This window comes from Lissotriton vulgaris, chromosome 10, assembly GCF_964263255.1.
Source record: "Lissotriton vulgaris chromosome 10, aLisVul1.2, whole genome shotgun sequence".
NCBI lineage: Eukaryota > Metazoa > Chordata > Amphibia > Caudata > Salamandridae > Lissotriton > Lissotriton vulgaris.
The window spans coordinates 152,074,943-152,102,626 of NC_141698.1; the positions used below are offsets into that span (position 1 = coordinate 152,074,943).

The window sequence follows — 27,684 nt, forward strand, 5'->3', positions numbered from 1 at the left end:
GAAGGGCCGCCATCGGAGGTCTCGCTCCAAGAAAAGATCGGCTTCAGCCTGTGCATCGCAATCGGGTGGTGCCAGGGACTCGGAACACTCCGATGCGGGCAGCTGAACATTGCTGGGCCTACACGCACTTTGTATGCTGCATACTGAATTGCTCTGCTTTGGCTGGTGAGACTGTTTCATTCCGTCCTTGATGTACCAGCCGGTTCCCATGTGAAGACTTCAGTTATTGTCATAGGGTACGCAGTGGGGCTCGGAGGGTACCATATGTGGGCCTCAGACCCTCACAGATGTGAGTGTTGTTGGGGGGGTGGTGTGTGTGTGTCATTGTGGGGTTGTGGGGATCCATTGGTATGGCGGGCCCTGGGTCCTCTGTTTTGGGCCCGGGTCTCTCCATGCCGCGACAGATACTTCAATGTTTTCTGAGGTATTGGGGTGGTGGGTGTGGGGCGTGGGGGGGTGTTCTGGTGTTGCACTTGTTGGGGGGGTTCTGGGTTGGGAAGGGGGCGCTGAGTTTGCGGACTGGGGGGGTGGGTCCACACATGTCAGAGGCTGTGATTCTTGTCGATTTGCGGGTTGCGCCTGGGTGGGAGGGAGGGCCAGATTTTGGACTGTCTATTGACAATGGCTGATGCTGCGCTTGTGTCTCCTTCAAAGACCCTGCGGGTGGTGACATGGAATGTGCGGGGTATCCTGGATAAGATCAAGCGTGGGGCTGTGCTGCGGTGGGGGAAGAGGGAGATGGTAGATGTACTCCTGCTCCAGGAAACTCACATGCTGGGCTCCAAGGCCCTTAGCCTCCAGAGGTTCGGTTATCACCAGGTCTATCATGCTGGCTTTACGAGGGGATCACGGGGGGTGGCCATATTGATACATCGTAGGGTGGCCTATGTTCATGAGAAGCAATGGATTGACCCTCAGGGCAGGTTTGTCTTTGTTAAGGGCCTACTGGGTTCCGAGCCGGTGGTCTTTGGAAGTGTTTACGCCCCTCCCCCCCTGCAATGGGCACTGTCTGAGCGGCTGTTTGCGTTGTGGGACGAAATCCCCGAGGTCCTGACTGTGGTGGGGGGTGATTGGAATGAAGTCATGGATGTGGGCCTGGACCGCCTGAGGCGAGCGCGTGTGGTGTCTGACCCCCCCCGCGGCTGCCCCCACCCGGTTGTGTGCGACTGTGCGTAGTCTGGGCTGGATCGATGTGTGGCGGCATTTTCATCCCGCAGTGCAGGCCTTCACGTATGTATCGGCGGTGCATGGGTCATTCTCGAGACTCGACTATCTGTTTGTACCGGGTGCCTGTCTGAACCGTGTCAGGGACGCCACGATACTCCCCAGGGGCCTCTCGGATCATTCCCCTGTCCTAGCCACCGTGACCCTCCCCTCTAAACGGCAACCCTTTCGCTGGCGTATGTCCGCCTGGCAGTTGCAGCGGCCGGAGTACGTGGCGCATTTACGGGAAGAGATCGATCACTTCTGGCGCGAGAACTTGGTGGGGGGTGTCGATGCCATTGTTGTGTGGGAGGCGCTGAAGCCCACGATCCGAGGCATTGATATAGCTTGGTGTGCGGCCGCTCGGCGGGAGCGTCGGGAGGCCATTGTGACTGCCGCGGCCCGCGTGGAGGAGCTGGAGCAGCGTGGTCGACTCGGGGGTGACGAGGGCGTCGTGCGACAGCTCCTGCAGGCCCAGCAGACATATTCCTCGGTCCTATACGAGGAGGCCCGGCAGGCGTGGCTCGCCACGCGCAGCAGGGTGTGTCAGTGGGGCGATAAGTCCTGCACCATGTTACATAGGCTTTGCCAGGCGACTTTCCAGCCCCTTGAGCTACCCGGCCTTACGGCGGAGGACGGCTCGGTTATGACCGACCCGGATCGGTTGGCGGCTAGCTTTGCCCGCTACTACGAGGCACAATACGCTCCTCGTGACCCATTGGTGGAGGGCGAGATTGCCTCATACTTGGATGACCTACTCCCGCAGGCAGTCCCGGAGGAGACTAGAACGGCCCTGGAGGCCCCGCTTACGTCCGAGGAACTTGGGGAGGCCCTTGGCCAATTGAATACTGGGAAGGCGCCCGGCCCGAGCGGTTATCCTGCCGAATTCTATAAAAAGTTCCATGTCCAGCTGGGACCCCACTTTCGCAACGCCCTGGAGGCAGCGCGGTCTAGAGGCGAGCTGCCACCTGACTGGCGTCATGCTGAGATTGTGGTCTTTTTGAAGCCTGGTAGGGCGCCGGACCGGCACGACTCCTACAGGCCAATCTCCCTCCTCAACATTGAGGCCAAGATTTTGGCGAAAGCCTTGGCGAACCGCCTTCTGCCCCACATCACCGACCTGGTCCACCCTGACCAGGCCGGGTTCATGCCGCACAGGGCCACCCGGCATAATATCCGGCGGGCGCAGGCAGCGATCGACGCCATGGGTGCTAGGGATGAACAGGCCGCACTCCTCCTCGCAGACATGGACCGGGCCTTTGACTCGGTGAGTTGGGCGTATTTGTTCACCTTGTTGGCCCGCCTCAATCTAGGGCCTGTCTTCTTGTCCTATATCCGTCTCCTGTATACCAATGTTACGGCGTCGGTCCGTGTAGCCGGTGCGGTCTCAGGGCGCTTCCAAATCGGACGTGGTACTCGGCAGGGCTGCCCGCTGTCCCCCTATCTGTTTGCCCTGGCCATGGAGCCCCTGGTGTCGCGGATACGAATGGATGCCCATCTGCGTGGTTTTGTCTGGAATGATACCCTGACGGATAGGATTGCACTTTACGCAGACGACGTCCTCCTGTTCCTTACCGACCTGCGGCGCTCGGGCCCTCGAGTTTTAGAGATCATGCGGGGGTTTGGCGAAGTCTCAGGGCTCCACCTTAACCTGTCTAAATCGACCCTGTGGATTTTACGTGGCAGAGTGGTTGCCGACCCTTGGGCCGCCGACCTGCGCGTGGCGACGGACGGCCTGAAATATTTGGGTGTTTTCCTCTCGACTTCGCGAGCCGTGGCCTGGACACGCAGTGTCTTGCCGGTGTGGGAACGGGTCCAGACTGATGTCAAAGCATGGTCCAGAATGCCTCTTACAATCTTTGGGAGGTCGGCCATCTTTAAGATGGTGGCGCTGCCGAGACTGTTGTACCAACTCCAACATTTCCCGCACCCTATTGGCATGGAGTGGTTCCGTCAGGTGAACTCTGTGCTGAGCCGCTTCCTGTGGGATGGCGGTGCAGCCAGGGTGGCCCTGAGGACGTGCTTCCTGTCCACTTACTGTGGTGGTTTGGCCACGTCCGACCTCCTCTCCTACTACCAGGCGTCACATCTTCTTGTCCTCAATGAATGGTGGTACGGGGATAGGAGTGACCCGGCCTATGGCCTGGAGAGACATCTCATGGGTGACCATACGCTCCACACCGTTCTTTACTCGGCCCGTATACGCCGTGGGTTGCCGTCGGTAACAAAAGTGGTCTTTGCAGTGTGGCGGCAGTCTCTGCGCCGCATGGGTTGGTGGGGCAAATTAACGGCTGAAACGCCGCTGTGGCACAACGGTTTGCTCCCAGAACTGGCGGCCCTGGCCGGGTTCGAGGGTTGGGAGGCTATTGGAATTACACAACTGGGCCAGGTCATGTCAGGCGCCACCCTCAAGTCCTTTGAGGAACTCCGAGTGGAGTTCCAGATGCCTCAGTCCCAGTTCTTCCGTTACTTACAGTTGAGGCATGCCCTCGCCCCGAGCATTGCCGGCCTCGACTCCCTGCCGGAGTTCAGCCCGATTGAGGCGAAAGTGTTTATGGGAGACTTGGGAGACAAGAAGGTCTCTAGGATTTATCAGTCCCTTGTTACTCACTGCTCATCCACTCTCAGCTCCCTTCGGGAAGCGTGGGAGGTAGACGTGGGCGCCTTGGATGAGGACGATTGGAGGGAGGCGCTGGAGTCCCCGCGCGGCACCGCTATCGCGGTTCGGCTCCGCCTGATACAATTCAAATACCTGCATCGTGCCTATTATACACGTGAACGACTGTGGAAGGCTGGTTTGATTGCGTCATCGGAGTGCCTGCGCTGTGGGGAAGTGCCTGGCTCCCTGTTGCATACGGTGTGGTCGTGTGGTCGCCTGGCTGGATTCTGGAGGGGCGTATGGAGTTGCTTGGCTGAGGTCCTGGGCTGGGATCTTCCTCGAACCCACCGGCTAGGCCTGCTGCACATCATGGAAGGGGTTGGGGGCAACATATATAAGCGTCACCTGTTGCTCCTGGGCCTGGTGGTTGCTAAGCGCGACTTGGCTCGGGCCTGGAAATCTGTGAGGGCCCCCCCCCCTGTCTGCGTGGAAGGCTGGGCTGGACTACTTTATGGGTCTTGAGAAACCGGTCTTTGAGGCGCGGGGCTGCCCACGCAAACACTTCAAGATCTGGAAGCGGTGGGCCGACTACCGTGGCCTGTCCTTGGAACCCCCGGCGGAGCAGGAGGAAGACATTTGATCGCAGTGACTCTTCTGGCCCAAATGGCAAAACCCTGGTTGCACTATACCTGCTTCCTCTATGTGAATCGTCTTTGTGTTGCTTCTGTACATGTGTGGCGGGGGGGGGGGGGATGTTGGGTACGGGTGGGGGTGTAGTTGGGGTTGGGACGGGTTGCTAGGGCATTCTTAAAGCTGAGCTTCATTGACACTTGCTTCGTGAATACTATGTATGTCACTACTACATTGATACTGATGTGGGGATCTTGGTGTGTGAAGATGCCACATTCTTGATACTCTTTTGCTCAATAAAATTGGTTGTGAAAAAAAAAAAATAGCCAGTGCTCTTCGGATGATTCAGGCCGAAACCACAAACAGATGCTGTTTCACCTAGTTCCTAAATAGTGTGCTCTTTCTACGGAGACTGTAATTAGCTGGCAGAACGCCTTGTGTATTCAACCCCCTTTGCAATGGTATATTTGTTTTGTAAAGGGCATATATGCTTTTTGCAAGGGCCTTTCTTTCAAATGTTTGCATTGTTTAAGTGCATTGTAAAACAACAAAAATTGAAACATATCCTCTTACAGGTCATGGGATCACTATAATGGTTACAGTATCAGATATAGTATTACCTCTAAAATCAAATGTGATAGTTTCCACACATAAGGAAGCTAAGTTTATAGTCTTGTGGTCAAAGGTATCTAGTTAGACAGCATTAAAATACATCTCATTAAAAAAAGAGCTCAGGTATTCTGACTGTTTATTTTTCACAGGGGTAATCTGTCAGACAGGAAATCCATTATGTTCAGTATCCCCCCTCCTTGTCCATTGTGTACCTATTTATCTCTCACATTACTCGCTGTCATGACCCAGTTACTTAAATTGTGCATTCATTTACTGGCCTTGTACTAGATTTACTGGTTATAGTAACATGGTACTAGCATCAGCCCTGGACTGAACGACTTAGTGATGTCCTAACTCTCTTTTCTGCTCTGAGTCAGTCCCAAGAACACCAGTACCCATCTGGCAAATCAGCTAAAGCTTCCTCAATGAGCATGTCCACCACATGTGCCAGAACAATCCAACGTATGTACGAAAGCTGTGGCATAGCTCATCGTAGTGGAGACTGATTTTATGTAACCGCTTTGGACGCGCTTCTGGTGTATGAGTTTTAACCTGGCTTATTGGGTTACAACTGTGTGAGTAGAGCACTCTTCGCACATATCTTTTCTGCATCCCCATATCTGCTTCCCACTTCCCCCTATTTTTATATGTGATGCTGTAACCTGAGAGAGGCTTCCAGTTTTGTGATGCCTCTTCAGATTTATATTGGGCCCCACTTTCCATATTGATGGTATGACTTTGCACTTTTACACCACTGGAGACCCAGGGACCTACCTAATACAAGAAGGAGGGAAAGAAATAAAAGGTAATATGGGGGACACTACCTAGCATCTCCAGTATCTTGAGACAGTTCCACAACATTTTATTTAACTGTTTTATCTACCACTTACAAAGGGAGATTTCATAGTTTCTGAGTCCAAATATTTCAGAGTCTTCTTCATTCCCTGAGTTTAACCAGAATTTTATTGGTCAGTATGGGTCTGGAATAAAAATTCTTATCTTTGGTGGCTGTATTAGGGAACTCTGCCTTGTCCAACAGAGAATTCTTAATTTCATGAAGTCGTAAGCATACCTTTTTTCTATTAGGCAGTTAAACTAAATACTGTGTCTTGCTTGGCCCTTCTATCCCAGAAGGCCCATGAAAAGGAAGACCTATTGCATTAATTGATCCTTGTCCTTAGTCATTAATTTAACAAGCTTGACATCTATGACCAGCTTCTTCACTGTTCCCAACTTCTGGTTCTGGACGTCTTAGTCACCTGACCCTCACTGCCCTACATCCTCATTCGCTTCATAACTGCTATACTCTTTCAAACCGTTTGAACTTCCAGCATTATTTTCTCTAAGACGGCTTGAATTTGCATTATTGATTCTTCTGGTCTGTGCGGCGGCTTGGCTCTAAAAAGGCATGTTTTTTCTGGTTGGAGTTGTGAGTGTAAAATCTACCCTGATTCATCAAAGTCTGTCACACTTCACAAGACATCTGAGGGGTGTCTCAGTGTAAAATAAACGTGGCACTGAGATTCTCCAGTATTGGGGTGTCTTTCATAGATTCACATACCTGAATCATTCCCCGTCGTCGGAGTGGAGTCCCACTCCGACGACAGGGAATGTTTCAGGCATGTGAATCTATGAAAGACAGCAATACTGGAGAACCACAGATTACAGGTAAGTAACTATTGTTTTTCGCCGCGATCTGCAGGTCATGAGTTGTAATCCCCTGGTAATGCATCCACCCTTCAGAGGTATGTAATTTAAGTTCTGTTAAATTAGATGATTGTTACATACTTACAGTGGTTAGAAGCAGCAGAAGCACTATATAAAAATCAATGTGTTATTATTAGTACTAACCCACTGTGCAGTTTAAATGTAATCTGATAAACCTATTTCACCAGATCAGACTTCCATGCAGGGCTCAAATCATGTTTATGATTTTTATGGTTTACCAAAATTGGTTCGAATAGTAGAAGTTTCTGATAGATACATCTTCCAGTGGATTCCTCACCATGTGAATATCCCCTTGCGTCAGCAACATTCTGAAATTATTTTCGTAGCTTCGCGCCGACGTGGACTTGGACGTCATAGAGACACGGCATCGCACTCGACTCCGCTGACGTCACCGACGCCCATAATATGCCCACGCCGGCGTGATGACATCAGTTCCCTTTTATCCGCGTCGTCGACGCTAACGGTTTCGGGGAATCTCAGTAGCTTTCTAGTGACTTTGTTTCTATATCCTTCGTTTTTCTGCTTCTTTGTTTCGTGACGATGTCGACGAAGAAGACTGGCTTCAAGCCCTGCAAGGAATGCGGGAACATGATGTCCATCACGGACCTGCACAAGGACTGCTTATGGTGCTTAAGCCCTGATCATGATGTGGATGGGTGTTCATTTTGTTGAAAGATGAACCCGAAGGCCCTGCGGGAAAGAGAAACCAAGCTCCTGTTGGCGAAGTTGAAGGCTGACAAAGGTAGGAAGTCTTCACGATCTCGTTCGAGAAGGGAGAGGTCGAGATCGAAGTCAAGATCTAGATCTCGAGAGGAGTCGACCTCGAAGTCCTCAGCGGAACATGCTTCAAAATCAAGAAGGAAGCATAAGAAGAGGAGACATGAGTCCCGACGTCACTCGGGAAAGGAGTCTGACTCTAGATCGAAGTCGCCAAAGAAGGTTCGATCGAAGGTGATCCCACCGCAGGAAGCTTCGAATCGGGAAGGTGAGGCTTCGCCTTGGGAGTCGGAGGTGCAGTCGCAGACTCCGGCTTCCGATCCGTCTCCAGCGCCGTCCCCGGCCCGAGAGGAAGAAGAAGTTCAGGTGGAAGGGGAATCTGTGCCTGTGGAGGAGCCGGATTCGTTCCCACCTCAAGTCCATCCTGAGGGTGTTCAGCCACCTTTTCCTGCCCTAGGCCAAGACTCATCAGCGTTTTTTAACGCAATGTATGGCGTCTTTACGAGGGCTTGGTACCCCTCTGGAGCACCTTCGGGTCCCATGGGTCCACTGGCCTACAATTTGGGGGTGCCACGCTCCTATGCCCCGGCGCCGTTTATGCCGGCCCCGACGCCGCCATGGCAGTACAAGGCTCTGCCGAAGTCGTCGACGCCGATCCCGGCGTCACCCGCTCCAAGTCGACCTCAAGTACAACCCACAGGGCCATCGGATTCGATACCGACGTCGGTTCCGGCTCCGTTGGAGTCGATGGTGGATCCAGTGGAGAGGCGTGTTAAGGAGAGGTCCAGGAGGGAGGCACAACGCCTTTTGGAGGAGCAGAGATATGTTGACTCTCATCCTGATGTGGAGGAAGGTGAACTAGAAGAAGACTGCTTTGAAGACCTGGCAGATGCTAGTGGCCTGGATTTTTCCCCGGAATGGGAGATACCATCGGGTTCAGATGCACCTTCAAAGGACGTCCAGCCTTATCATGTAGTAATGAGGAAGGCTGCGGGACTTCTTAATTTGACTTTGCCAACAGTTGAATCTAAGTCTAATCTTCTTACTGAGGTCCTACACTCGCCTAGTTCGGTGGTGGAACCGTTGCTTCCGTTTAATGAGGCTTTAACAGAGCCTATTATGGAGGTGTGGAAAAAGCCTCTAACTGCTCCGGCTGTTTCCAAAAGTGTGGCAAGACGATACAGGGTTGCACCAGAAGACCCTGCCTTTTTAACATCTCATCTTTCTCCTGAGAGCCTGGTCATTCAGGCAGCATGTTCAAAGAAGTCTTTGAGTGCGTTTCCCCAAGTGCCTGGGGATAAGGAGGCCAAGAAACAGGATCAGGTGGCCAAAAAGACTTTCTCCTCGGCACGTATGGCATTGAAGTCCACTAATGCCACTTGTCTCATGGGGAGATATGTGCACGCACTTATGGATTCAATGCGTTCTTTGGCTCCTAAGATTCCTGATGGAAGTAGGAGTGATTTTGAGGAAGTGTTGTCTGACGCTCAAGCGGCGGCACGCCAAGTAATACAAAGCGGATTGGACACTGCTGATTCTGTGGCTCGCATCATGGGCACTGCGGTTGCCGCGAGAAGGTCGGCTTGGCTAAAATCATCAGACTTTTCTGCAGATGTTCAAGCAGCTTTGTTGGATCTGCCATTTGATGGTGTTGGTGTCTTTGGAAAAAAGGCCGATACTGCCTTAAAGAGGTTTAAGGACAGTAGAGCTACTGCCAAATCATTAGGTCTCCAGATCCGAGGTTCTTCGACCAGGAGATTCAGAGGTTTTGGACGCTCTTCCTTTCGCAATTATCGACAAGGTCAGCAGCAACAACAACAGCAGCAGCAGCAGAATACCTTGTACAGATCTTACAGGAGAAAGCAAAGAGCTAGTCCTCGTGGACGTCAGGCCTCTTGCTCTTCCGCCTACTCCAACCCCCCAGCCACAGAAAAGCAGCCCTAGATCTGCAATTCAGGATCATGCGGGTCCGGTGGGGGGTCGGCTTACCCACTTTCTACAGGATTGGGAATCGGTTATATCAGATCTTTGGGTTCTCAATCGTAGAAATTGGGTATGCCCTTCCCTTTCGGGAATTCCCTCCCAATTACCCCCCTTGCCAAGGTTTCTGCACGGAGGAACATCTGTTGCTTCTACAGGAGGAATTGCAGACTCTATTAAGAAAGGGTGTGATAGAGGTGGTTCCAGAGCAGGAAAGGGGTCAGGGATGCTACTCCCGGTATTTCCTGATTCCCAAGAAGGATGGCAGACTTCGTCCAATCCTGGATCTCAGGATCTTGAATCTCTATCTCAAACAAGAGAAATTCAAGATGCTCACCCTTGCGCAGGTTCTTTAAGCGCTGCTGGAAGAAGACTGGATGGTGTCGCTCGACTTGCAGGACGCGTATTTTCACATCCCAATCCTGAAGTCGCACAGGAAGTATCTCCGTTTTACAGTGGGGTCACAACACTATCAGTTTGCGGTTCTTCTTTTTGGAATTACTACTGGGTCTCGAGTCTTTACCAAGGTGATGGCGGTGGTGGCAGCACATCTCAGAAGGTCGGGGATTCCAGTATTCCCCTATTTGGACGACTGGCTGATCAAAGCAGAGTCGTCGGAGAGAGTGCTCCAACATCTGCAAGAGACAACCAAGTTGTTGTACCGGTTGGGTTTTTCGATAAATGTACCCAAGTCTCACCTGGTGCCCTCCCAGCGCATCCTGTTCATAGGTGCTGTACTGGACACAACTGTATGTCGTGCATTCCCTCCTCCTCAAAGAATTCACGACATTCAGGAAATGATTCCTTTATTTTACAATGGAGCGGTCGTTCCAGTTCTGAAGGTCCTTCACCTGCATGGTCTGATGGCTTCATGCATTCTGTTGGTCAACCATGCACGCTGGCCCATGAGGGCACTCCAGTGGTGCCTCCGCAGACAGTGGTATCAGCACAACTGAGATCTCAGGGAGTCAGTGAGGATCTCCAGAGAAGCTGCAGCGGATCTGACTTGGTGGGACGTGGAAGGCAACCTGTCTCAGGGGAAGCCTTTTCAACTGCCTCCTCCAGTGGCCACAGTAATAATGGATGCATCCACTCTAGGGTGGGGTGCTCATCTGGGGGACCTGGAGGTCAAGGGTCTTTGGTCTCCACAGGAAAGGTTGCTTCATATCAACCTTCTGGAATTGCGGGCGATACGTTTGGCGCTCAAGGCCTTCCTCCCTTCCCTTCGCGGTCGATCAGTCCAAGTCCTGACGGACAACACGACCGCGATGTGGTACATCAACAAGCAGGGAGGAGTGGGGTCGCAGTGTCTCAGCAGGGAGGTTCTGCGGCTCTGGTCCTGGGTTCAGGACAATCAGATTTGTCTGATGGCAAATCATCTGGCCGGAGTTCTGAACGTTCGTGCGGACACTCTGTCAGCAATTCTCGGCCGACCACGAGTGGAGGTTCCATCTAAAGGTAGTTCACAGCATCTTTCAGATGTGGGGAACTCCTCGGGTGGACCTGTTCGCCACTCACAAGAATGCTCACTGCCCGTCTTTTTGCAGTCTCCAGTATCCGATGCAAGGAGCCTTGGGGGACGCGTTTCAGTTGAGTTGGGGAAGACAACTCCTTTATGCGTTTCCTCCCATACCTTTGATTCCTCGGGTTCTGAGGAAGATTCGCCAAGACCAGGCCCAAGTCATATTGGTCGCCCCGGATTGGCCAAGAAGGGTGTGGTACACAGATCATCTCCACCTCTCCTCTCACCCGCCACTCCGTCTCCCTCTCAGGGCAGACCTCCTCTCTCAGATGGAGGGGCAGGTTCTACACCCCCACCTCCAGACATTACACCTTCATGCCTGGAGATTGAACAGGGCAACCTGAATTCCTTTTCTCTCCCATATAATGTGGTGAATGTCATATTATCGGCTAGGCGTGACTCCACTAAATCCATTTATTCTTACAGATGGTCTAAATTTGTCACCTGGTGTGGAGAGAAATCTGTAGACACTTTGAAAGCCCATTTATCTGATATTCTCCAGTTTGCTCTCTCTTTGGCGCAGCAAGGGCTTGCTGTTGCCACAGTCAAGGGTTATCTCTCGGCCTTGTTGGCATTTCTATGTTTGCCGGACCAGCCGTCTCTTTTCAAATCTCCTGTAGTTTTAAGATTTTTGAAGGGTCTCACTAATAAATACCCTCCTAATCCCTTTATTGTGTCTCAATGGGACTTAAATCTTGTCTTAACATACTTGATGGGTGCTCCCTTTGAGCCCTTACACAAGTGTCCTATGAGGCTTTTGACTTTTAAGACAGTCTTCCTGGTTGCAATTACCTTAGCAAGGAGGGTAAGTGAGCTTCAAGCTCATACTTCCAAGCCCCCATTCTTGACCATTCATGCTGAACGAATGGTTCTTAGGACCAGGGCTGCTTTTCTCCCTAAGGTGGTGACTCCCTTCCACCTAGGACAATCCATTACCCTCCCTACCTTTTATTCTCCACCACACCCTTCCAAGGAGAAGGAGAGGTTACACCGTCTGGACCCTAGGAGGGCGGGGAGCTTTTACCTGGACAGAACTAAAGACTATCGAGTGGATGACCAGCTCTTCATTGGGTTTGCTGGCTGCAAAAAAGGAAGAGCGGTTCATAAAAGAACTCTTTCAAGATGGATCATCCTCTGTATAAAGATCTGCTACTCTTTGGCCGGTAAGGAGCCTTCAGAGGGTATAAGGGCTCATTCTACAAGCGCTAAGTCGTCAACCTCTGCTTTGTCTAGAGGTGTTCCTGTAGAGGATATTTGTAGGGACGCAACTTGGTCCTCCCTCCACACTTTCGCGAAGCATTACAGCTTGGCTACCGAGGTGAGGAGGGACGGCCTTCGGGTTCATCTTTCGACAAAATGAACACCCATCCACATCATGATCAGGGCTTAAGCACCATAAGCAGTCCTTGTGCAGGTCCGTGATGGACAACATGTTCCCGCATTCCTTGCAGGGCTTGAAGCCAGTCTTCTTCGTCGACATCGTCACGAAACAAAGAAGCAGAAAAACGAAGGAAATAGCAACAAGGTCACTAGAAAGCTACTGAGATTCCCCGAAACCGTTAGCGTCGACGACGCGGATAAAAGGGAACTGATGTCATCACGCCGGCGTGGGCATATTATGGGTGTCGGTGACGTCAGCGGAGTCGCGTGCGATTCAGTGTCTCTATGACGTCCAAGTTCACGTCGGAGCGAGGCTACTAAAAGAATTTCCGAATGTTGCTGACGCAAGGGGATATTCACATAGTGAGGAATACACAGGCAGATACTGTATCTACCAGAAAAAGCGTTACCGAAGGTAAGTAACTTGTTCTTTAGGGCCCTTCCCTTTTTGTCACAGTATTGAAAGCATGATCTTGTGTTAGCAGAATGTAATAATCATTTACAGATTCATGAAATAACCCATACCCACTTTTACCTTCTTGTAATTGCTCTGGTAGTCCAGTACTCCCCTTCTTAGCTCTCCTTTTTACCGTCCCGAAAATAATTTTTTGCTATTGGCTGTTCATCTCCATTGCCATTCTTTAATACGATTATGCTTTTATTTGCACTCCTCTTTTTCTTTGGTTTATTGTGCACTTTTCTAGCATTTCTTTCTGGAAAACAAGACAGTGAGAAAACCTACAAAACGCCTACTTATTGGTAGTCTCTCTAATAAGCTTAACAATGGGGGCAATTGCTAAATTATTTTTGCACATTGGATGAGGTCACCTCCCCCTGCATCTCTTCATAAGCTGGAACCCCACCCAAGGAAACGATATACCCCTTGCAAAACACGTAGTGTGTTGTCTGGGTGGCATAAAAAGCAGGATACAAGTGAAAGTAAGTCTGGGTGTGAGGGAGCAACACAACACTCTGGGAAGGCAGTGCATGGATTTGGGTGGAGAGGAAGCTGTACATAAGGGAGAGATTCTGAAAGCATATGCACTCTAATGGAGATCTTTAACAAAAAGAAATCAGTAGTTCCCTCAAAGTGAGCAGTGGAAAGATACAAGTCTGCCAGTCTAAAGGATGGTAAAAAGGGTGTGTTCCATTGGAGTGGCAAACACTAGAAGGGAAAGAAGAACCATTGAATAAGAAGCACAGGAAAAAGGGTGACAAAGCCAACCAATCGAAGCACTGGTTTTGCGCTAAGCCCCATGTTGGTTCTTGGTATAGCCAATAAAAAGGCTTTTGGCAACTATACAGCTAAAAGAGTAATTGGCAAGACCTCATCGCCAATGGTTGTCAGAATCGTGTTTGAACAACTATATTTTAAGTACTGTTGCTATTACTAAAGCTACATTAAATTATCCCTAGCATTACAGAGGTTTGCAGTAGTACACGCACTTGAGGCCCTTCAGCCTGTGCTTCCTTGCTAGAGAAAGTGCAGGCTGGAGGTTCCTGCGATCCAGCCCTCACCCATGTGGCTGGGACCCCTAGTCTTGCTGTAGCAGCCGGTCAACATGCCTGCTGCTTCTGTCTGTAGAAGAGTGGTTTCCCTCCTGACACTTGCAATGGGCAAGCTGCCAGCTCGGTGGCCCACAAACTGAAACTAGAGGTGGAATAATGGTATACTGGCTGTGCATTTTTGAATCTGTGTTGCTCATTTGCTGCATATTTCTTTATGCCACCCATTTTAGCATGCAATTGATCTGTAAATTCCATTCCAAGCTCCTGGCTGCAACACTCTACTCCTCCCCCTTTTCTCAGCACCTCCCTGAAGGGAGGAGTAAATGGTGGGACCCAGGTCCGTGGGCATAGAGTGTTCGAGCAGCAAGTGTTGTCATTGCCTCCTTCAGAGTGTGATTGCAGTTGTAGCAAACTTCCCAAACCTGTTCGGGGCTCCTTAAACCAAGGGTGGTTGGCATCCATCAAGCAGCAAGTGTTGTCATTGCCGCCTTCAGAGTGTGATTGCAGTTGTAGCAAGCTTCCCACACCTGTCCAGGACTCCTCAAACCAAGGGCGCTTGGCATCCATCAAGCAACAAGTGTTGTAATTTCTCCTTCAGAGGCTCACTGTAGTTTTAGCAAGCTTCCCACACCTGTCCGGGACTCCTCAAACTAAGGGTGGTTGGTATCATCAAGCAGTAAGTGTTGTCATTTCCTCCTTCAGAGTGTGATTGCAGTTTTAGCAAGCTTCCCACACCTGTCCGGGACTCCTTAATCCAAGGATGGTTGGAATCCATTGTTCCGGCTATCTGGTCAAGGCTTGGTTTCGCGGAAAGCCATTTTAGGGCAAGAAACCGCTTTTGTAATCCTTTCTTATTTCATATTTTTGCACTTTGTTTTTCATTTAGGTGTTGCATTACTGCTAGACCACACTGATTGATTTTAACATACTGTATCTTTATCGGTTTCCTATCTAGTCCTTCAGCAATCCGAAGCGTCAGTACAATAAACCTGACTGATAAAAGCAATGTTGTGCTCCCTCCACCCGATTACCTGGATCAGCCGTCAACAAGAGCTTCTACTGACAGTCCAAGAGCATCTATTGACAGGACGGTTGACAAAGTGACACCCCCACCACTACCTAGCAGCGCGCCTCAAGTGAGTAAAACCCGGAAAGGAAACACTTAGTACTACTGATTTTATTATACAGTGTAAACTTTTGTGACTGGTGCTGCTTGTTCATGATGCAGTTAATTTCTTTCATAGGATGAGATCTTGTATATTAAAGGCATGCTTCAGAAATCTGTAATATACAAATGGGGAGTGAAAGAACGTATTTTATAACAAAGACTGCATTCATGGAACAAAATATAAAGAAAATGATCAGATTGGCAGATAACTTGCTTGGTCAGTAAAACGTAGGGCTAATAAGAATAGTATAAAAAAATAAAAGTCCCAGTTATTGGGAGATTTATATCTCATCCTTGGGATATTCCAGCTATTTTTCTTGAATACTATAGTGAGCACTATTCTGTCCCCCATAGTACTTGAATAGAGGAAGCTGCTAGTTGGCTGAACAGGATTAACTGCCCTTTACTTTCTCTGGAGCAAAGAGATCTTTTGCTTACGGATATCTTGCTCTTGCCCATTTTAATAGTTGGATTGAGAAGGTAGTGAGCAATCTATCCTCACAAGTCAAACCTAGACATCATAATGCCCCACTGTCTAAACCCTGGTTCTCAACCCAGCTTAAAACTTTGAAGCAGCATTGTAAAAAGCTGGAAAGAACATGGAGTCAAGATTATTACTCCGGGGCCAAGACCTCATTGAAATTGGCCCAAAAGGCTTATTATGCGGCCATTAGACTGGCTAAGCGGACTTATCACACATGCAGAATTGCCCAGTCTAGTAATAATGTCAAAGAGTTGTTTAGCATTGTAAAAAGTTTCACTTCTCCCATTGCATTGAATGTGGCCCATACCCCTTCTCTTAATTGGTGCAAAGAACTTTCCACCTTTTTTATTAACAAGGTTAGGTCACTACAATCACATTTTCAAACTTTTAATAGCCAAATCCCTCCGTTATCCCCCGACTATCAGACTGGCTTTACTTCCTGTGTCACCTTTTCTGCATTTGAACCTGTTTCCCTGCCAGACTCTCTTGATGTTTTATTCTGTCTTAAATCGGGCTCTCCGCATGACCCATGTTCGGCGAAACTTATGACCACTGCTGCGGTTGTTGTTAATCCCTTTGTGAACCGGCTGATTAATACCTCACTTTCTCTTGAATTTGTACCTACTGATTGGAAACAGGCTTTGCTTGTTCCTCTTATAAAAAAAATCCCTCTTGATCCCCATCTTCCCTCCAGCTATCGCCCTATTTCTCTGCTCCCCGCAATTGCAAAAGTTTGTGAAAAAATGGTTAATAAGCAGCACTCATTTTTCATTGAACGGCATGGCCTCCTCCACCCTGCTCAATCTGGTTTCAGGGCTACCTATAGTACTGAGTCTGCCCTCGTGGAAGTAACAGCGGCAATTCGTGAGACTTTGGATGCTGGGGGCAGGGTTGTTTTGGTCTTGTTAGACCTCTCAGCTGCTTTTGATACTGGACCCATTCACTTCTCCTCGCCGGTTTACATAAGCTTGGTGTTATCGGCACTGCTTGGGAGTGGTTGAAATCCTTCCTGGAAAAAAGAACTCAACAGGTTTGGATTCCCCCTTTTGTGTCCTCATTTCAGGATGTGCTGACAGGAGTACCTCAGGGGCCTATCCTTAGTCCCTTGTCATTTAATCTTTACATGACTCCTTTTATTCAGCTGGCTGAGGAGATCTTGGTGCCAAAGTAGTTGACTATGCAGATGATGCACAACTTTTGTTTACTTGGAAGAAGCACGAGGCTGACACATCTTATGTCAAGGCTTGTCTGTCTGCGGTCTTTAGCTGGCTTGAGTCGGCTCAGTTAAAATGTAACGCAGACAAAACTGAGATTCTTTTGGGGAGTTCCCCCCTTCTTTTTTGGCGTCACTGCTGACCAGCTGAGTCCCCCTGTCCTTCCTCTTCGGGCCATCCTGTGAAAAATCTTGGCATCTGGTTTGATGAGAAATTAAGTTTTGTTAACCAGATTGGCAAACTTACTGGCATTTGCTTGGGTATTTTAAAACTCCACCGTAGATTCTTGCCGCTATTGTCTCTCGCCGCCTAAGAAACTATTATTCGTGATTTGGTCACCTCTCACATAGATTATGCTAATGCACTCTATGCCAGTTTGCCATGTTACCTTCTGGACAGACTTCAGGTGGTTCAGAATGCCACCGCTCGTCTTCTACTGGACATTCCTAAGCACTCCAGTGTTAGGCACCACTTACGTAATCTACACTGGTTGCCAGTAAAAACTAGGATAAAGTTTAAGGTTATTACCATTGCTCATGCTGCACTATATGAGTATGGCCCTGCCTATTTTAGGAAACGTTTTCAGTTTTACACCCCTGGCAGGTGTCTGCGCTCCTCGATTATATGCTTCTGGCAACTATCCTTAGGTTTAGTCTAAAACGTAAAGGCGGCAGTTCTCTGTCTTATCTTGCAGCCACTTACTGGAACTCCCTTCCCTTGGATCTACGCAAATTGAAGAATCCCGCTCAGTTTAAAAAAAAAGCTAAAATCCTTCCTGTTCAACTAGACTGTCACTCTTTTACTCTGCTTTGGCTCCCATGTTCCTTTGTGCTTCGCGCCGGGACACTCTATTGAGTAGCTGCGCGCGTTATAAATACCCTTAAAATTAAATTAAAATAAATATTACATTATTGGAAGTTAATCGCTAAGTGATGCTATCACCTTCGGCAAAAACAAGCGGGCTTGACGGGATCCCAATTGAGGTTTATACGTTTTTTGGAACCTCAGCTTACCACCTTTTTGAGATTATTATTTAATGGAATTCTTAAAGGTGAAGCGGTGCCCGCTTCCTTTACTCAAGTTGTAGTAGTCAGCTTTGTTAAAAAAGGAAAATCAGAGGAGGAGGTCAATTCTAATAGTCTGATAAGTTTACTTAACAGCAACTGTAAGATTTTTTCAAAGGTCCTTGCTAGTCAATTAATTCAGGCGACTCTATCCCTTATACATAGGGACCAGAATGGGTTCGTCCATGGCAGACTTCTAGCCACTAATACTCACTACTTATGTCAATCGATCGACTATTTTAATACTAATAAAATAAAAGCAGTAATCTTAATGTTAGATGCTGAAAAAGCATTTGACAGAGTTCAGTGGAATGCTTTTTAATTGCTCCTTTGATATATTACCTCCTTCAATGCGAGGACATAAATATTCAATGACTCAGCCAATAAGGTACTTAGAGATTTTTGTCACCTCTAACCTGGAAGACTTGTTCTCACTTAATTTTATCTGTACAATTAATAAGATGCGGAAACTGCTTGTACAGTGAAAGGACCTCCCTTTAACAATCATGGGAGGAGTGGCACTTATTAAAATGAATATACTACCTCTTTTTTTTTTTATTTCTATTTTTTTATTTGATAGTCCCTCAGTCCTTTTTTGACCAGATTAACTCTGAAGTAAGGTGCTTCGTAAGGCAGGGTAGAAAACCTACACTGAAACTAGAAACATTACAACTAGATGTGGAAGATGGAGGCCTCGCGTTACCTAATTTTCGATTGTACTATCAAGCCTCACTTATCACTTATCAACTTGTTGAATTATAATATTGCAGAAGAAATGTCTTCCACTATTTTTTTCTTGATTCTAATACTGGAGGCAACCAAGATTGCCCTAGTTCCTTTTTTGCAAATTCCCATACTCCCGAAAAAATTGCGGTATAAAGTTTTTAGGATTATATCCTCTCAGTACCAAAAGATCTGGGAGGCCTTCGGAATCCCTTTGCTACACACGCAACTGAGATTAGTATATTGCCTCCCGCTGGGAGTGTGCATGTCTGTTCCGACCTGTGAACTTTGGGCAAAATTCGGATTACTCAAGCTTCAAGATTTTTTTTAATAACAAAAGCTTGCTAGCCTGGCAGGAAATTAGAGAGCGGAACAGTAGTATGAAGTAGTGTAGTAGTGTCCTGATCCTACTGGATCTGTCCCCGCCCTTGACATGGTCCATAACCTTGTGTTGATGGACGGTTTGTCGAAGATCGGGGTGGGAGGGAGGGCCTGGCGCCCCCTGAAATTTTTCTTGGCGGACAGAATCCAAACAGTTGAGATGGGGAAGGACAAATCCAAACCTTTTACCCTCTCATGCGGGGTGCTGCAGGGTTCCTCCCTGAGCCCCATGCTTTTTAATGTCTAGGTCAGTCCGTAGGCGGCACTGTTAAGGTCCTTCGGGCTGCAACTACTATCTTATGCAGACGACACACAAATTGTGTCGTCCATTCAACAAGGGACCAAAGACATGATGGCCGCAAGATGTCATGACTGTCTGAAAGGGATCTCTGGGTGGATGGCCTCTAATTGCCTGAAACTGAATGCAGGCAAGACCGAGGTCATTATATTTGGGAATAATCCCCACATCTGGTCTCCTGACATGTGGCCCGAGGTTATGGGAAATCTTCCAGCGCCTGCAGAGAAAGGTAAAAACCTTGGTGTGATCTTTGATCATAAACTCGATTGTGGGGACCAGGTCAGCGGAGTGGTGTCTACCTGCTTCTATCTCCTTAGGATACTGAGAAAAATTACATTTCTCCTTTCAGTAGATGGTTTCAGGACAACAGTCTCAGCCCTCATTTTGTCCCGCCTTGATTACTGTAATAGTCTGTACCTGAACTTGCAAAAAAAAATCTGGCCAGACTACAGGCAGTACAAAATGCAGAGGCTGGGCCCCCAGCCGACGTGAACCCGGCTTCTGTCCCGATGTGGACAAGGAGCTGGACCGGTGTCGGCTGACGCAGGACCTGGCTTTGATGGGTACTTTTGTCCTACCTTGGCCCTTTTCAGCCAGATTGGCAGCCAGAGGAAGGTGAGGAAGACCGACCTGTTGGATTATGATCTGGAATGGAGAGAGGAACTGGGGGATGCCAGTGGTCTGGATACCTCCTCAGACCTTGGCATGTTGTCTCCTCCTACCGTGGCTATAGAGGAGGGAGCGTCATACTCAATGATGTTGCATAGGGCGGCCGAGGCTCTCCACCTTGAGATTCTTACAGTGACAGTCAGGACTAACCTCCTGGCAGAGGTGCTTCAGCCGGCAGCGAGCTTTTCGGACCCCCAGCTGCCAATCAGTGAAGCCCTAGCCAACATCCTTTTGGGCTGGTGGGCTTGCCCCAGGCTGTCCTCTCCCACCTCCAGACTACGGCAGACCTCCTGCATTTGCTGTGGTTTGATATCAACATGCAAAATTCACACCTGATTCCCTCTCTGGAGCTACTTTTCATCAGAGCAGTTCTGGATACTGCTCAGTTTAGGGCTTATCCTCTCGAGCAGCGAGTTGGGGATATTTGGGCTATGATACCAATATGTCAGCCTCTATCCCGGAGTTCTGTGAGAATGACCCTGAGGCTTCTGGGCTTCATGGGCTCCTGCATCCTTCTGGTAGATCATGCAAGATGGCATGTGCAGGCTCTGCAGTGAAACCTGAAGTTCCAGTGTGTGCAGCATCAGCGGAATTTTTCCAATGTCATCCAGATATCGGAGGGGACTGCACGTCAAATGATTGGGTCAACGGCAGATCCCTCTCCCTTCTCCAACCAGAGTTCACAGTGGAGACAAATGTGTCACTCCTGGGATGGGGCACCCACATTGGAGAGGTGGAGATCGGGATCTCTAGTCTCTGTCAGAGTCCGGGCTCCACATCAATCTTTTGGAGCTCCGGGAGATTAGTCTTGAACTGAAGGCATTCCTTCCTTCTGTCAAAGGAAGAGTAGTGCAGGTGTTCACGGACAACACCACAGCCATGTGGTACTGCAACAAACAGGCCGGGGTGGGGTCGTGGATCCTATGTCAAGAAGCTCTGCGCTTTTGGACATGGCTGGAACATCAGGGCATATCCCTGATGGTTCAACACATGGCAGGTTCCCTGAATGCCAGGACGGATGAACTCAGCTGCTGTTGCATGATGGATCACGAATGGTGTCTTCACTTGGAGGAGGTGCAAGGTCTCTTTCACCAGTGGGGAGAGCCTTGGTTAGAGCTGTTCTCCACCAAAGAGAACGCGCAATGTCAGCAGTTCTGCTCGTTGGAGTTTCCAAGGCGACACTTGCTCGGTGACACTTTTGGTCGCAAGTGGAATTGCAGCCTCCTGTAGGCTTGTCCGCCTGTACCACTTCTACCCAGAGTGCTGAAGTATTTCAAACGCGGCCGGACCCAAGTTATTCTTGTAGCTCTGGACTGGGCACGAAAAGTCTACTACACTTATCTCTTGAGAATGACCATCGAACCTCCGATCAGACTGCCTCTTCGGGAGGATTTTCTGTTGCAGCAGCAGGGGACCATGCTCCACCCGAACCTGTCCAGCCTCCACCTCCTTGCGTGGAGATTGAGCAGCGACAGTTGACAGCCTTCTTTTCCCAAAGTCTGCAATGTCATCTTGGCAGCCAAGCGTCCCTCCACTAAAATGGCATACACCTGTAGATGGAATACATTTGTGGCATGGTGCACATTAAAGGCTGTGGATCCCCTTTCTGCCCCTCTTTCAGAGGTTCTACTCTTCATTCTATCTTTGTCCCAGCAGGGATTTGCTCTGAGCAGCCTTATAGGCTATCTTTTGGACATCTCTGCCTTTCTTCGCCTTCCTGATCAGTCTTCTCTTTTCAAGTCCCCGATTGTAAATAGATTTCTAAAGGGCATTACTCATCTCTTTCCTCCTACTCCTTTCGTAATGCCCCAATGGGACTTAAATCTTGTCCTTACTTATCTTATACTAGCAGCCCGTCCCAACCTTGTCCGGGTATGAATTGCTGCCGGCCAGTAGTATATTGTTTTGTTGGATTTCATTTTGATAGCACTGATTCACAGTGCACTGCTGATGCACTTAAGAGTGCGCGTTCAGTAGTGTGTGAACTCGAGTTTTCCTACTTTATTTTTCCTTGCAATATTATATAGCGCAAACTCAACAACATAGCATGAGCACAATTTACATTATAGAAGAACACATTCATTTAGGGAAGCACGGGGAGACAAAGCGATTTGCATGGAATCACAGGATGTTGAGCTGATGCCGAGATTCGAACGTAGCTCCCCAGCTCTAAAGTTCGCAATTCTAGAACTTGTGGCGGGAAGTGTGTCTAAAAGTGTATGTCGGTGCTGGCCATCAATGAGAGAGACCTGTGCATTTTTCAAATCGGTGGTGAAAAAATGAGTATGTTGCTGGAGATGTAGACCGCCGTGCCACCAATGTACTTACCGGGGGAAGGTAAACACCCATTATTCCGCAACTTTCTTTCCGCATACCATCACTCCGCATACTTTCATTACGAAAGTACCATGACTCCGCAATGCCATTATAAAGCATGGCATTACATTTTATATGCTTTTACCACGCATACATTTACAACGAAATTCGTTATAACTGCATGAATGGTAAAAGCATGTTTTTTTTATGTTTGGATAAGGTAAGTATGGGTATAGGGGTATATGTTTTGGGGTACTGAGGTATATATTTTGGGGTGTTTGGGTATTTTAAGGGTTCAGATATAGTTTTGGGGTACAGGGGTAGTTTTAGGGTTTAGGGAAAAGTATGGGTTTGGGGGTACAGGGGTATTTTTAGGGTTCAGGGCTAGGTTTGGGTTTTGGGGTATAGGCGTATTTTTAGGGTTCAGGGGTAGGTTTGGGTTTTGGGGTACAGGGTTATTTTAAGGGTTCAGGGCTAGGTTTGGGTTTTGGAGTACAGGGGTATTTTTAGGGTTCAATCTAGGTTTGGGTTTTGGGGTACAGGGGTATTTTTGGGTTCAGGGGTAGCTTTGGGTTTTGGGGTACATGGTTATTTTTATGGTTCAAGGCTAGGTTTGGGTTTTGGAGTACAGGGGTATTTTTAGGGTTCAGGGGTAGGTTTGGGTTACAGTGGTACTTTAAGGGTTCAGGGCTAGGTTTGGGTTTTGGGGTACAGGGGTATTTTAGGGTTCAGGGGTAGGTTTGGGTTTTGGGGTACAGGGGTATTTGTAGGGTTCAGGGCTAGGTTTGGGTTTTGGGGTACAGGGGTATTTTTAGGGTTTAGGGATAGGTTTGGGTTTTGGAGTACAGGGTATATTTATAGGGTTAAGATGGGTTAGTGTTTAAGGGTGTTGGGGTATTTTAAGGAGTAAGGGTGGGTTATGATTATGGGGTGCAGGACTATTTAAAGGGAGCAGGGTGGACACCCGGAGCTGGAATGTACAGAACCTGGGAAGAAAAAACAATGAAATATTGGGCACAACGCTCGCTTTTTTTTCCGTAATCCCGCGCCCCGCACTCGCCCACAGCACACGATATGAGACATGGCATGAAGGCCGGAACGTACCACATGCCCCCAGCGTTTGTCACGCCCCCAGCACACGCCCACAGCACAACGCAGACACGCCCACAAGGGACTACTTTGCTGGCACGGTTCTTTTACCTTTTAAAAGTATATGGTGGGCGTCTGCATAGCCTATGTCCTTCTGCTGCAACTGCCCTTTCCAACGCTGTATTGGGTGTTGTGATTGGTGCTGTGGTTCCTGAGATTACCCGCCTCAAAAGTTTGGGCTCTCTCTTTATTATATTAGTATAGATGTGGTCCCTTTGAGCCACTACATAATTCTCCTCTTTGTCTTCTTACTTTGAAGACCGCTTTCCTTCTTCCCATCACCTCTGCTCGCAGGGTGTGAGCTTCAGGCTCTGTCCTCCAAGCCTCCCTTTCTTGCTGTTCATCCGGACAAAGTGGTTGTTCGCACTAGGCCCTCTTTTCTACCCAAAGTGGTTACCTCTTTCCACATAGGTCAGACCATAACATTACCCACCTTCTATCCGCCTCCGCACCCTTCCGGCTAAAGATGTCTGGGTAGACTATCAACTCTCCGTGGGTTATGTGGGCGCCAAGAAAGGTTGGGCCGTGCACAAACGTACCAACTCTCGATGGGTTGTCCTATACTTTCATATCTGCTATTCTTGGGCAAAAAAGTAACCTCTAGTAGGACTGTGTGTCCATTCTACCAGGGTGACGAAAGACACTACTGCTTTGGGACAGGGAGTTCTGCTGATTGACAGCTGCCAGGCAGCCACTTGGGCATCCCTGCACATGTTCACAAAACATTACTACCTGGATAGCCAAGTCCACAGGGATGGCTTTTTTGGCCGTTCTGTTTTCCAGGGCTTCCTGGTGTGAACTTAGTTCGCAGACCCACGTCGTGGTTGGCATTGCTGGGTTATCTATTCTAAGGCAAGGAATCTATAACTTATGGTCTCTTTCCGAGGAACAAGTTACTTACCTTCGGTAACAATGTATCTGTCATAGACATATATTAGTTATAGATTCCTTACCTCCCCACCCAGCCTCCCCGTTCTGCGAACTGACTTCTGGGGATAGGGACTCCCTTCCAGGGCTCTAGTTATGAGAGCCAGAGGTCAGTGTCTTGCATGGCTCTGCGCTTCTGGCTTGGAAAGTTGTATTAGAACTGTAGTCAGGGCGCAGGTGTGGCATCTTAAGTAGATACTGCAACGTCATCCTGGCGACACTACGCTGACGACAGACCCCGAGTCGACCAATGCCACCTGCCAAAGCGCATGGGTACTGCTACAGAACGATTCTCCAGATCCAGTCTGACGCTTGGGGGTAATTCTAAGATAAGGAATCTGTAACTAATGTATGTCTCTTACAGATACATCGTTATTGAAGGTAAGTAACTTCTTCATATAAATGCATGTTTAACCAAATCTAAGGACTAGTCCTGTGGAAATATACAGCAATAGTTATATATTATGCATATACACACACATATATATATTCAGCCTAAACAGCAAATTATGCTAAAAAATGCCAATGTTGCATTGTATTTTTTCATTTAAAATAAAACCCCTAAATGCAACATTTCCATAACATAGAGAAATGTACTCTTATCTTGTTTGAACATAGCCTTTATTTTCAAGGAAAAAGGGAAGGTAATAGCAGGCAAATTAGCCCAGAATGCTGCATATAGAATACACATAACAAAACAGGTGATATGCCTTTAAAATCTCAAGGCTACCATCATGCCCCACAGGTGACAGGTCAGGTAGAGAGGTCTTAGAGACTCTGTCACACTATGCAGTGATCATAAGGAGACGAAGTGCTGTTATAAACATGGTATTCGTCCGGGGAGGATTGCTTATGACTTTGAGAATACCCCTGGAAGAGAACTAGGATTACTGGTAAGTAGCATATCCTTCTCTTCCAGGAGATACTCATCAATAGTTATAAGCACTGAATAGAGTAGCAAGCCCATCCCCGGACCCTGCGAACAAACACAAGTATAGCTAGCACACTCTGAACAACATGTTAACCAAACAAATTCGTCGAGGAAGCTTGCCCAAACTGGGCATCTGCCTGAGTATCAGAATCTAGTAAGTAATGGCGGGCAAAGGTGTGTACCAATCACCATGTAGCCGCTTTACATATCTCTTGCATGTGCACATTCCCGAGAAGGGTCGTAGTGGAGGCTTTGTCTCTTGTGGAGTGAGCCTTTGGTCTACCAGGGAGCTGTTTGTTAGCTAACTGATAAGATAAAGTGATACAAGACACTATCCACTTGGAGATGGACTGGACTAGAGGAAGGGAGATCAGAACGCATCGGACCATAATTCACAAAGAGACAATCCGACTTTCTCATGCTCTTAATTTTATCCTTGTAGAATTTTAGAACACCTTTTAGGTCATGGGAATGTTATCGCCCTCTCAGGGGGGATGGTAGGATTTGGAAAAAAAGGTGGGGAGAGTAATAGTCTGATTAATATGAAAATTCAAGATCAACTTAGGCTGAAACCTTGGGTGGGTTCCAGGACTACTCTGTTAGCATAGAAAATGAGATAAGGCTCTTTAGAACATAGGGCCAGAATCTCGCTCACTCTGGGAGCAGAGGTAATTGCCACTAAGAAAGCGGTCTTCTAAGTCAGGTGCTGCAATGAGGCTTTGCGAATGGGCTTGAAGAGTGGGCCCATTAATTTAGAAAGGACTACATCTCTAGAGTTTAGGGGAGCTGGGGGTGAAGTCTTTGTGTCCCTGAGACTTCAGAACAGGAGGCCAGCACACACAAGCCCTTGGAGATTCTTCTTCAAGCGGGTTTCTCAACAAAGTTCTAGTCTTTGTCCTTTCCTTGGCAGAAGCAGCAACTGCATGCCTACCTCAAACAGCACACAGCAAAGGGTGAGTACTCCTTCTCACAGCTCTCCTTATACAAGTTTCCTCTTGAGTCCAAAAGTTCTGAGGTTTAAGGTCCACTAGTTGTACCCCATTTTGTCTTTGTTCTTCTTTGTGCAAGGGTCTCTGAGCCCAGTCCAGACCAGTTTTGTCCTCACTGGTGCAGTATGACTACAGGGGGTGAACACAGCATTGTGCAAGGGAGACGGGCCCTATTCAGGTGCAAGGAACACTCCTCCCACTACTCTAAATGCAGCCAAGGTCTATTCAGCTCAGCTCAGAGTTATCCAGGAAGGGACAGGCACACCTCAACCCCTCCAGTGGGAGTCTACAGTGAATGCACACCCCCAGCCCATGTCACTCCAAAACCAGACAGTCAATCTATAGACAGGCAGAGGCACACAGAATGGTTAAACAAGAAGATGCCTACTTTCTAAAAGTGGCCTAGCCCCTAAGAGCAGCTAGGGCTCCGACATGCAACGACTTCAAGAGGTATTCCAATATTTATTTTCATCAATAGTATACAATTTCTTTTCAGCGAATTCAATTTTCCATTTCATGCAAATCATAAACACTGTTGTCTCAGAGATGAAAGTCAATAATACAGAGAAATTTTACAATACACTTCAATACATAACCCAATGCATTTCGGAACTGTGTTCCTTCGTCAGGGTTCGAATTGTAGGGTATTGGAAGTGCTAAGGTACGCGCGCGAAATGCCACTGCTCGTTACTGGGATCTGTGTCTACAGGTAATTAATTAATTGCAATAGCAACCTGCGTATGGCGTAAGGTAGACAAAATAGTCGACTAGTTGGAACTCAGTCCAAACGATAGCCGCTGGAGCGGGAAATTAGGTCGAGCCGCACGATGGTTATGAAAATCTCTTCAATAGTAAAGATTATATATATATGTATTATTGACTTTCATCTCTGAGACAACAGTGTTTATGATTTGCATGAAATGGAAAATTGAATTCGCTGAAAAGAAATGGTATACTATTGATGAAAATAAATATTGGAATACCTCTTGAAGTCGTTGCATGTCGGAGCCCTAGCTGCTCTTAGGGGCTAGGCCACTTTCAGATATCTTATGTATGTTAGCAGACCTCAATCTGACATTGCACACATATCACATTATTGAACAAATTTTGATTGAGTGCTATTTTCACACACATTCATACTTTCTAAAAGTGGCATTTTCAAACATACAATTTAAATACCATCTTTACTAAAAGGTGAGTTATGAAATTCTGAGTTCAGAGAGCACAAACTGTATACCTCTATCTTGTCCCAATGGGAAGTTATACTTGTAAGATGTTACAAAGTATCTCCCATGCTATCCTATGGGACAGATAGCCTTACAATAGTGAAAAACGAAAGCAGCAGTATCTCACTATCAGGCTATGTCACACACCAATACATGCCCTACCTTTCACATACACTGCACCCAGCCCACGGGGGTACCTTGGGCCTACCAGAGGGGTGCCTTACATGTAAGATAGGGTAAGGTTAGGGCCTGCATGGCAGTTCAA

At 48.0% G+C, this 27,684-nt stretch overlaps 1 protein-coding gene across 1 annotated transcript in view; it reads left to right on the plus strand.

The window, feature by feature from the left end:
- The window catches only part of BAIAP2L1 (BAR/IMD domain containing adaptor protein 2 like 1), a 490,712-nt gene that overhangs the window by 414,369 nt on the left and 48,659 nt on the right, over window positions 1–27,684 (plus strand). Inside the window, exon 12 of the mRNA XM_086940727.1 lies at window positions 14,836–15,016. Coding sequence (XP_086796853.1) covers window positions 14,836–15,016 — 181 coding nt within the window. The remainder of the gene's footprint in view (window positions 1–14,835; window positions 15,017–27,684) is intronic.